This window comes from Pongo pygmaeus, chromosome 2 (assembly GCF_028885625.2).
Source record: "Pongo pygmaeus isolate AG05252 chromosome 2, NHGRI_mPonPyg2-v2.0_pri, whole genome shotgun sequence".
NCBI lineage: Eukaryota > Metazoa > Chordata > Mammalia > Primates > Hominidae > Pongo > Pongo pygmaeus.
Genome location: NC_085930.1, coordinates 150,690,407 through 150,702,441, shown reverse-complemented (window position 1 = coordinate 150,702,441; position 12,035 = coordinate 150,690,407). Strand labels below are relative to the sequence as shown.

The following is a 12,035-nucleotide window of genomic DNA, read 5'->3' as shown; positions in this document are numbered from 1 at the left end:
CAGGAGACTCAGTTTTCACTGTACACTCTAGTTTTATGAATTTGTATATATGCTTCCATGTAGACATTCATGTACTTACCAATTTATTCATCCAACAAATATTAAGCTCTGCTGTATGCTAGTGTTGGAGACACCTAGCTGGAGCAATGAATGAGATGACAAAGCCCCTATTGTTGTAGAACTTAACATTCTGAGAGTGACAAGACAGATACTAATTATATAAGTAAATATAAATATGTAATGTGTCATATAGAGATAAGTACTATGGTGGAAAAATAAAGTATAGTAAATTAGGAAGTGCTGATATAGGGTGGTAGATATCTCTGCTGCTGTGTCGACTTAGCAGACTTGAAGGAAACGGGAATAAGACACGTAGGATATCTGGGGGAGGATTACAGGCAGAGGAGACTTGAAGGACAAAAGGCCATGAAGTAGAAATTTGGTTGGCATGGATTGAAGAACAGCAAAGAGGTCAGTGTGAATGCAGAGGAATGAAGTATGGAGAGATTGACAGGTGGCAAGGTCAGAAAGAGGACTGCAGATGATATAGGGCTTTGTAAACCCTCATTAAGGACTCAAGCTAACTGAGATGTGATGCCAGTTGGAGAGTTTTGAAGAGGACTCCTCCATGTAGTGGGATCACTCTGACTGCTGTGTGGAGGATAAACCAGTTGGGTTTCCTAGTATAATGTAATCCACTTATGTAATTGCAAATTTTCTAGTAGCAATATTTTAATACTATGAAGAAACAGGTGAAATTTATTTTAATGATGGATTTTATTGAACCTGAACATTTATCAAAACATTATACAAACATTACCATCTGGCCAGGTGTGGTGGCTCATGCCTGTAATCCCAGCACTTAGGGATGCCAAGGCACGTGGATCACTTGAGGTCAGGAGTTCAAGACCAGCCTGGCCAACATGGCAAAACCGCATCTCTACTAAAAATACAAAAAAATTAGCCAGGTGTGCTGGCAGGCACCTGTAGTTCCAGCTACTCAGGAGGCTGAGGCAGAATAATTGCTTGAACCCAGGAGGTGGAGGTTGCAGTGAGCCGAGATTACACCACTGCACTTCAGCCTGGGTGACAGAGTGAGACTGTCTTAAAAAAAAAAAAAAATGTTGCCAGGCATGGTGGTTCACGCCTGTAATCCCAGCACTTTGGGAGGCCAAGTGGGTGGATCAAGAGATCAGGAGTTCGAGACCAGCCTGGCCAACATAGTGAAACCCCATCTCTACAAAACTTAGCTAGGTGTGGTGGCAGGCCCCTGTAATTCCAGCTACTCGGGAGGCTGAGGCAGGAGAATTGCTCAAACCCAGGAGATGGAGGTTGCAATGAGCTGAGATCGCACCACTATACTTCAGCCTGGGTGACAGAGCAAGACTCCATCTCTAAGGAAAAAATAAAAAAGTTAAAAACATTATCATCCAACATGTAATCAATATAAACATTATTAGTCAGATATTTTATAGTTTTTTTGTGCTAAGTTTTCAAAATCTGATGTGTATTTTATACCTAGAGCACATCTCAGTTTAGATGCTACATTTTCAACAATTGAAGTGAAATATAGCCCTACCAAAATGATAAAGTTGTGTTTAATGGGAAAATACTTCATTTGCTTTAGTTTTTAAATACGTTAATTAAAATTAAATAAATTTAAAATCTAGGTCTAACCACATTTCAAGTGCTCAGTAGCCACCTGTGTCTAGTGACTACTGTATTAGAGAGCATGGAAATAGAGTTGTGGGGTAGGGTGGGCAGCAGCATGGAGCTGCGTCAGGAAGCTATTACAGTGATTGAAGCCAAGATGTTGGCCTGGACCAGAGTGATAGCAGAGGAGTAGGTGAGAAGTGGTTGTATTCAAGCTGTGTTTTAAAGATACAGCTTGCGGGATTTATGAATGGATTGAATGTAGGATATCAGAGAAAGTGAGATCTCAATAGTAATCTTTTCAGTCTGAGCAGTTGAAGAATAGAGTTTTCATTTACTGAGATGAAGAAGGAGGTTTCTGGGTGGGGTGGGGTTGGGTCATTCCAGAGTTAGATTTTGGGTATGTTAAGTTTGAGATACGTGTGAGACATCAAAATGGAGATATGAGAAGATAGTGGATATGTGAATCCAAAGTTCAAGGAATAGATTTAATCTGGAGAAATATACACGAGAGTCATCAGTGTATTTAAAGCCAGGAGACTAAGATGGGATCATCTCATGAGGAAGGGCTCACAGCCAAGAGATTGGAGGACCAAGCTAAGGGGCTCCCAAATGTTTAGAGAGAAGGAGCCAACAACTAAGGCTGAGAAGGAACGACCAGTAGGTTGGGAGGAGAACCAGGAGAAAATGGTGGCTTGGATGTCAAGTGGAGTTAGTGTTTCTAAAGAAGGTGTGATTTTAAAAAATGTCAAGAGTAGATGGAAGGTTAAAGTAAATGGAAGGCCAAGAATTTCAGTGGAATTGGGGGGGGAAATTGAGAAGAGAGGGTTCAAAAGAAACTGAGATGTGGAGGAAGTGGAAACAGCAAATGCTGGCAGATTTTGTGAGTAGTTTTGCTGTAGAGGGCAACAAATTAGTTGGTAACTGGAGGACTGTGGATGGTCAAGAAAAGTTGGTTTTTTGTTTTTTAGATGGAAGAAATTATGCATGTTTATGTGCTGATGAGAATGATCTGGCAGAGAGGGAAAGATTGTGATGATGCAGGAGACTGACTTAAAAGGGACACTAGCTGAAGGCATGTTTTTTAGACAAGAAGTTTTAAGGGCCAGTTGAGGTGACAGAAGAAGAAAAGCAAGAGGATGGTATAATCTATAGTTAGCATCTTACTAATTAATATGAACTTGCCCAAGTTACATTTTTCCATCATTTTATTAAGGTATAATTTACATACAGTAGAATCACCCCTTTTAGCCTAGCGTTCTGGGACTTCAGCAAACACATACACCACCACAGTCTAGGTCATTTTAACTTATTAATGCTGGGTGTGGTGGCTCATGCCTGGAATCCCAGTGCTTTGGCGAGGTGGGAGGATCGCTTGAGCTCAAGAGTTTGAGACCAGCCCGGGCAATATAGTGAGACCCCCTCCCTACAAAAAATAAAAATAAAAAAAATAGCTGGGCATGGTGGTGCACACCAATTGTTCCAGCTTATTGGAAAGCTGAGGCAGGAGGATAACTTGAGCCAGGAGTTTGAGGCTGCAGTGAGCTGTGATAGTGCCACTGCTCTCCAGGCTGAATGACAGAGCAAGATCCTGTCTCAAAACAAACAAACCAAAAACTTTTATTTTGGGCTATAGGTTAGTTTGTCCTGGGAAGTTGGACCCTGTATATATGGGATATACCATTGCTTCTAATTTAAGAGATTTATAAACCCACAAAAAATATGTATTTCTTATAGTAAGTTACCAATTTGGTTCTTGTAGGAGGATGTGATGTAGGCTTGGGTGAAGAAGGTTTTTCCTAAAGCTAATTCAAGCAAAAAAAAAATTTTTTTCAGAAAGTCTATGCCATGAAAAAAAAAATTATATTAGCATCATATAGACAAACCACAATTATGTAACTGGATTTTTCATTTTAATTGGACATATTGAAGGTGATTAATTGTAACTGGAACCCCCTAAAGAATTATAGTGGGAAAAAAAATCTGTGGTGTTTAGACAATTCTAGTGGAAAACAAAAATATTTCAATTACTCAATATATTGAAATAATATTTGAGCCAAAATCTTGTGCCTGTGCCAAGATCTGGCATAAGTTTTTAGTTCTGTTTCTTAGCCACTTCTCTAGGTGATTGATCTCATTTAGTTAATTGAGGGAATTGCCAGAACCAAAATCCAGGCAACTTTAAAAATCGTTGTTTTTAATACACTGAGTCCCAGGAATCGGCTTCTGGACAGTGTCGAGCTCCTATTGCCAAGGAGCTATGAATTTAGGCCACGCCCTTAGGAAAAACTGTTTAGACTTTACTTCTCTCAGCCTGGCTGAAATTTTGGTTGACTGAATCTTTATAATCCATTTAAAGGTGTCCTTTTGAGTCAAAAACATACATATATATATATATATATATATATTTCTGCTGCTGAACTTAGCTGATTTGATGGAAGTAAGTTTTGTCTAAACATGTGGCTTTTATTTCTGGATATTACAATTATTGGAATTCTAATGGAATCCTTTTAACTATTTTTAAAGCAAATTTCATTTTTACTACTTATAAGACAATCATTTCTAGATCTTCAACTTGTTTTAGTAGCTATGGCTGATTCATTCTCTCTCTCTTTTTCAGAATGACAGTAACTTTTATTTTTATTTATTTATTTATTTTTAAGACGGAGTCTCGCTCTGTCACCCAGGCTGGAGTGCAGTGGTGCGATCTTGGCTCACTGCAACCTCTGCCTCCCGGCTTCAAGTGATTCTCCTGCCTCAGCCTCCTAAGTAGCTGGGATTACAGACGTGCGCCACCATACCTGGCTAATTTTTGTATCTTTAGTAGAGATGGGGTTTCACCATGTTGATCAGGCTGATCTCAAACTCCTGGCCTCATGATGCTCCTGCCTCGGCCTCCCAAAGTGCTGGGATTACAAGCGTGAGCCACCGCGCCTGGCAACAGTAGCTTTTAAAATTATAAAACAAGTGCATGCATGTTCATAAAATGTTTTTTTCAAATAATAAAAAGTATAAAACAAATGCTTCCTCCATGCTACTCATCAGAGCTAACCACTATTAAATTTGTAGTTTCTCTTGGCAGACTTTTTATGAATATATAAAAATATATGAAAAATATATGTATATGTAGTTTTTCAGGTAAACGTAATCGTGTTCTCTTATAATAGGACATTTTTCCATGGCAATACGTGCTTGTATTTTTAGGTACTAAAATTTCATCATACACATGTACCAAAAGATGTTAAACACTTAAATTGTTTGTAGGTCTTTGCTTTTCGCCACAATGCTCCAATCCCAGGACATGTAGAATTGTTCTTATCTGCCTAGTTTATTAGAGTGTATTTCCACCAGAGGAATTGCTAGTCAGAGGGTATGCCCATTGTCAATCATGATGTCACAGAAGCCAGACATTAGCTTGCCGCTTAGGCAACAGAGGGTATTTGTTGAGATGGAAAAAAACTTTAAAATGTGTAGAATTATAGGCCGAGCATGGTGGCTCACGCCTATGATCCCTGCACTTTGGGAGGCCGAGGCAGGTGGGTCACGAGGTCAGGAGATGGAGACCGTCCTGGCTAATACAGTGAAACCCCGTCTCTACTAAAAATACAAAAAATTAGCCGGGTGTGGTGGTGGGCGCCTGTAGTCCCAGCTACTTGGGAGGCTGAGGCAGGAGAATGGTGTGAACCCGGGAGGCAAAGCTTGCAGTGAGCCGAGCTCACACCACTACACTCCAGCCTGGGTGACAAAGCAAGACTCCGTCTCAAAAAAAAAAAAAGAAAGAAAAGAAAAGAAAAAAAGTGTAGAATTATTTTTAAAGCATTTATGTAAAATTTTGTATTCTAACAAGGGTCAGTTTATTCCTCTCTAATTAAAATCAACACATTGTCAGAACCTCCAGAAAGGCTCTACAGTGTTCCCTTCACTAACAGAGTGTGTTAGTCCCTTGAGTGCAGGGAACAGTGTTACTTGTTCACTGAATATCCTAATGCTTAGCCTTAGTTCTTGACATAGAATAGTAGGTGCCAAGTCAGTACTTTTAAAATGTGCCTGTTTTGCCACATCCTTACCAACTCAGTGCATTATCAGACTTGTTAATTTTTTATCAGTCTAGTATGCGAAAAGGTTTCCTTTTTTAAAAAGTTAGTTGTTTGTTTTTTTGTTTTTTTTTTTTTGAGACAGAGTCTTGCTCTGTCACCCAGGCTGGAGTGCATTGGCGCGATCTTGGCTCACTGCAACCTCCGCCTCCTGGGTTCAAGCGATTCTCTTGCCTCAGCCCCCCAAGTAGCTGGGATTACAGGCACACGCCACCATGCCCGGCTGATTTTTGTATTTTCAGTGGAGACGGGGTTTCACCATGTTGGCCAAGCTGGTCTCGAACTCTTAATCTCGTGATCCACCCACCTTGGCCTCCCAAAGTGCTGGGATTACAGGTGTGAGCCACCACACCCGGCCCAAAAGTTAGTTTTTTAATTATTAAAATCAAGCATCTTTTCATGTGATGACTGGCATCTGTATTTCTTCATATACCGGATTTATTTTTATATTGGAGTATTGCCTTTTTCTTATTTATAAGAGTAGGTTAAATAAACAAAAATTTTTAAGAATGGTAATCAAATGACCTGTGCCTTGCACATTTGTTTACCAGCCTGACATTTGTCTTCTAAGTATATTAAGTCTTGCTATAGAGAAAGTTTTGATTTTTAAGTAGTCAGATCCGTCAGTCTTTTCACTTAAGATATCTGAATTCTGTAACATGTTGAGGAGGGCCTTCCTCATTCCAGGATTATAAAAATATTATTATATTTTTTCTTCTAATACTTTTATAAAGTTTTAATTTTTATGTTTAAATATTTGATTTTTCTGAAATTTGTTTTTGTTCAATGTGAAAAATTGAAATCTAAAATTTCTTTTATCCAAATGGATAGTCTCTTGTCTCAACATTATTGGTTTGAAATATTACCTTTATCATGTACAAAATTTTCATATATAGGTGAAATTATTTCTGGACCGTAATTTTTGTTTTGTCAATTTCTTTTTCTTTTTCTTTTCTTTTTTTTTTTTTTTGAGACAGAGTCTTGCTCTGTTGCCCAGGCTGGAGTGCAGTGGCGCTATCTTGGCTCTCTGCAACCTCCACCTCCTCGGTTCAAGATTCTCATGCCTCAGCCTCCCAAGTAGCTGGGATTACAGGTGTGCACCACCATGCCCAGCTAATTTTTGTATTTTTAGTAGAGACAGGGTTTCGCCATGTTGGCCAGGCTGGTTTCGAACTCCTGACCTCAGGTGATCTGCCCTGCTTGGCTTCCCAAAGTGCTGGGATTACGGGCATGAGCCACCGTGCCCGGCCACATTTTGTTTTAAGAAAATCAGTTGCACAATTACAAGGTAGGGAAACTTTATTTGATAATACCAGTTCAGTCATGTTAAAAATAAAATAAACAAAGGACCTGCTGTTTAAATTGATTTCAAACTCAGGATGGGTTATGATCTTGGTTGGAAAAATAATAAGGGTTGTAATTAAACTGTATTGCAGGAAGTTTGGCATCCAGATTAGGAAACGTAATACTTTCAATCTTTGCTGATCAAACAGTTTTTATCATTTGTGCACCTGTTTTGTGCCAAGGACTAAACTAGATGCTAGGATACAAAGCTGAGAGACGTAGCCCATTTATAATAGAATTACAAGTCAGTAATAACAGGTTTTATGAGAAGCCAGAAGAGGAACATCCAGAACTTAGACCACAGGGGATGGGACAGCTTTTAAGAAGAAGGAGATGCATAGAGCAGAGGCTTTGGAGGTGGAGCTATCGGCTTCACTACTATGGGACCTTGTATTTAATCTCAATCTCAATTTCTTAATGTATAAAATAGGGTCACTAATAATCTATTTCACACTGTTGTCTGTCCTAAGCATCGATGAGGAAAAAATATACACACATACATACACACACATAAAATGTATATATATGTGTATACTTTTTTCCTCATCGATGCTTAGGACAACAGTGTGTATGTGTGCATATGTATGTGTATATATATATATACACACTTTATATGTGTATGTATATATGTACATACATATACACATTTTATATGTGTATGTATATATGTACATACATATATGTATGTGTATATAGGAAACCTCTGGAACACTCTGGGGACATAATAATTGCTCAGAAAATGGTGTGGAATCCATCCATTTTGAAGTGCTAGTAGGTAGGAGTTGGCTCAGTAGAGAAGGGCCTTCTCAGCAGAAGGAAAGGTGTATACCAAAGCCAGGTGGTTGAATTGGGGCCTCTCTGGAAATGTAAAGTATTTAATCTGGTTGGATTGTGGGGTACATGTGGAGGGAGCAGCTGAAGATGAAACTGTGAAAGGAGGCAGGGGTGAGATCTCCACTGCGAGCTTTTGTGCCATGTTGAGGAGTCTGAGAGGCATTTAGGAAGTGTTGTGGAGTCCTTAAAAACGGTAATTAGGGGAGTGTTCAGAACAGTTTTGCCAATTGAAAGACTGGTTTGTTATAGATGCATGGAGTGGCTAGGAAAGCTGTTAGAGGTAGGATATCTACTAAGAGCCATGGTGCTCAGCCCTGGCTGCAGATTGGAACTGTCTGGAGAACATTTAATGGCCCGATGCCCAGGTTCACCCCAGATCAATTATATCAGCAGCTCTAGGATTGGAACCTAGGAATTGGTATTGTTCATTGTTCCCCAGGTGATTCCACTGGACAGCCAGTATTGTGAATCACTGAGTTAGAGGGTAATTGTATTCAAACCAGATATGAAGTTGCAAATTAAACGAGTGCCAGCAGCATAAAGCAGGGGTCCCCAACCGGCCACCAGGTACCAATCCGTGGCCTGTTAGGAACTGGGCCACACAGCAGGAGGTGAGTGGCAGGCAGGCAAGCCAGTGAGTGAGCAAAGCTTTATCTGTATTTGCAGCCACTCCCCATCACTCGCATCACTGCCTGAGCTCCGCCTCCTGTCAGATCAGCAGCCGCATTAGATTATCATAGGAGCACAAACCCTATTGTGAAGTGTTCATGTGAGGGATCTAGGTTGCACACTCCTTATGAGAATCTAATGCCTGATGAACTATCTCCGATCACTCCCAGATGGGACTCTCTAGTAGCAGGAAAACAAGCCCAAGGCTCCCACTGATTCCGCATTGTGATTTGTATCACTAATTCATTATATACTACAATGTAATAATAATAGAAATAAAGTGCACAATAAATGTAATATTCTTGAATCATTGCAAAACCATACCTCCCTTCACCCCTGTCTGGAAAAACTGTCTTCCACGAAACCAGTTCCTGGTGCTAAAACGGTTGGGGACCACTAGCATAAAGGAACTAGAATAAGGAAATAACAAATATGGTGGTCAGTTGAATGAGGAGGGGATGGAGTGAAGATCTGAAGATCATTTCTAGATTAGATCACTGGGTGGATTCGATGATCGTATAAGAGCGCTCAGTCATATATGAAGAGTGAGAACAGGAAGGAGAAGCAGATTTGGGTACTAGGACTTGCTGAGTGGGTACAAGAAATAGAATTTGATTTTTATATGTAGAATTAGGGGGGAAATTAACTCTATAATGCCAAATGGGCAGAAAAACTGAAGGGAAAGGGCCAATGGAATAGTTGAAAATTCCGGAGACAGAGTAGATAATTGATGGGTGAGATCCCTGAAGAGGCAGAAAGTGCAGAGCAGAGATGAAAGAAGTCATTTAGGGCCAGGCGTAGTGGCTTACGCCTGCAATCCAGAACTTTGGGAGGCTGAGGCAGGTGGATTACCCAAGGTCAGGAGTTCGAGATCAGCCTGGCCAACATGGTGAAACCCCATCTTTACTAAAATACAAAAATTAGCCGGGCATGATGGCAGGTGCCTGGAATTCCAGCTACCCAGGAGGCTGAGATGGGAGAACCACTTGAACCTGGGAAGCGGAGGTTGCAGTGAGCCAAGATTGTGCCACTGAACTCCAGCCTGGGTGACAGAGCAAGACTCTCAAAAAAAAAAAAAAAAAAGAAAAAGTCATTTAGGCTGGGTGCCGTGGCTCAAGCCTTTAATCCCAGCACTTTGGGAAGCTAAGGGGGAGAACTGCTTGAAGCCCAGGAGTTTGAGACCAGGCTGGGCAACATGGCAAGACCCCATCTCTACAAAATAAAAAAGTTAGCCAGGTGTGGTGATGCATGCCTGTGGTATCAGCCACTTTTCTAGGCTGAGGTGGGAAGATCACTTGAGCCCCGGAGTTTGAGGCTGTAGTGACCTGTGATTGCATCACTGTCCTCTAGCCTGGGTGTCAGAGCGAGACCCCCATCTCAAAAAAAAAAAAAATAGTAAGGGGATTAAAGAGTGTGGTCAAGTTTTGGAAGATGGGGGTCATCTGAGGAAGGCAACTAAGAAGGAAATGTCTTTGTTGTCCTACCCTTAAATGTTGCTTGTCTCCAGGGTTTTAGTGTTGGCCTTCTTTCACATACTTCCTGGATGATCTCCTTTGATATATTTTGTTACACTGTTATCTTCTAAGAGAAACATTGATAAGCTGAAGTTTGTTGGGGGAATTAAGTAGTTGATGTTATAGTTCAGAAAGTAATAGGTTGGCTTTTCCTTTTGGGGGGAATTTTCTTTGTAGCAGTTTGCTATGTTAATTTGAAATTTAAAATACTGAAATCACTTGAAAACACGGTACAGATCCCACTGTTTCTAGTATTAATAACTAGTTAGCACCATGTTTTTTCTCTAGTTATAAAACCCTAAAGCATTAGCAATTTGACAGTTTGAAAATATGTTAGCTTTTAGTCTCAATGTTTTATACTATAAAGAAATTTGAATAGTTATTTTACTTTTCATGTTATGTTTCATCAAGTATATTATTTGTTCTGTCATGTCTATTAAAGATCTCTTTCTCAATTCTGATATAAACTGTGATTTGCGTTACATATTCTCTAAAAATTTTTTCCTCTAAAAGACTAACTGAAAGTTTCGTAGTTAATTGTCAAATAATTGGAACTATTTATTTTATAGAGTTTCAGTAAAATATAAATAAGATTAGTTATGCAGCAAAATTAATTGTATTCCTTACAACAAAGCAGTCAGTAGTATGACTTTTCAGTAAGGTGTATTTTGTTCATAATATGCTTCCTAAGATAGTTATAAATTACCTCAACATAATGAATTAGGACCATGGGTGTATATAGCTAGAAAATGGCCTTGGTATTGCAGAGTACTAACTTAATGTTTTGGTATCATTTCAGGCAACATTTCATTTGTTGCATTTCCAGTTTCCAATACCAACTCACCTACGAAGATTTTACCAAAAACCTTAGGACCAATAAATGTGAATGTTGGACCCCAAATGGTAAGAAAATTATCAAATCTTAGAATCTAAAGCCAAGACTAATTTAAAGGATAATTGCATTAAATATGTTTGATCAGATATTCCAGTTAAACCAGACGCGGTAGGTGGCTCACGCCTGTAATCCCAACACTTTGGGAGGCCGAGGCAGGTGGATCACTTGAGCCCAGGAGTTCAAGACCAGCCTGGGCAACATGGTAAAACCCTGTCTCTACAAAAAACAGCTGGGCACTGTGGCGCATGCCTGAAGTCCCAGCTACTTGGAGGACTGAGGCGGGAGGATTGCTTGAGCCCAAGAGGTCAAGGCCACAGTGAGCCGTGTTTGCGCCACTGCACTCCTGCCTGGGTGATAAAGCAAGACCCTGTCTCAAAAAGAAAAAGAAAAAATTATAGTTAATTTCAGTTATCAGGTCACTTTTAAAAAACGTTCTGTTTTTATCTGAATGTATCTGGTCAAGTTTTGAGCTTGAGAAACATTGTGTGCTCTTTAATATTTAATTTTCACGTATTTGAATCTGTGGATTCTGGATGTGTAGTATTAAGTCTTTTGCTCTCTATGTGAGGTTTCTCTTGTATTTAATTGTTTAAATTGATTTGAAATGTATTATGCTTTATGTCTTCCTCCTTTTTTCTTTTTCTTATAAAATAACCTTTACTACTCTAAACTATGTATTCTCATATAAGTGGAATCTGTGACCCAACAGTTAATTTACATCTGGAGCTGTTAATTTAAAACTCCTTTCATTAAAGACTTTTGGGGAAAAAACAATATACCAATTTATTTTAATCTTTAGCAGTAGAAATAATGAATGAAAAATGGAAAACAACTGTTTCTCTAAAGACATTCATTAATTATGCTAGAGCATGAAGTGTGTAGCACTTACAGAAGACTTATTTATAAGCAAGGTTGCATTCCACTACTCTGAAACTATGTCTAAATGGCCTCACCCACCATTAGTAAAAGTACTCAAACATTTAAGCAATAACTCTTCGTTGCTGGTGTTTTCATCTTTTCATCTATAGAACA

The 12,035-nt window shown here is 39.4% G+C and overlaps 1 protein-coding gene across 22 annotated transcripts in view; it reads left to right on the top strand.

Moving 5' to 3' along the window:
• TFDP2 (transcription factor Dp-2) overlaps nucleotides 1-12,035 on the top strand; it is a 205,638-nt gene that overhangs the window by 133,700 nt on the left and 59,903 nt on the right. For all 22 annotated transcript variants that reach the window (XM_063662293.1, XM_063662285.1, XM_054480210.2 and 19 more), the window contains one exon: nucleotides 10,908-11,011. In XM_063662293.1, the coding sequence (XP_063518363.1) occupies nucleotides 10,908-11,011 (104 nt within the window). The remainder of the gene's footprint in view (nucleotides 1-10,907; nucleotides 11,012-12,035) is intronic.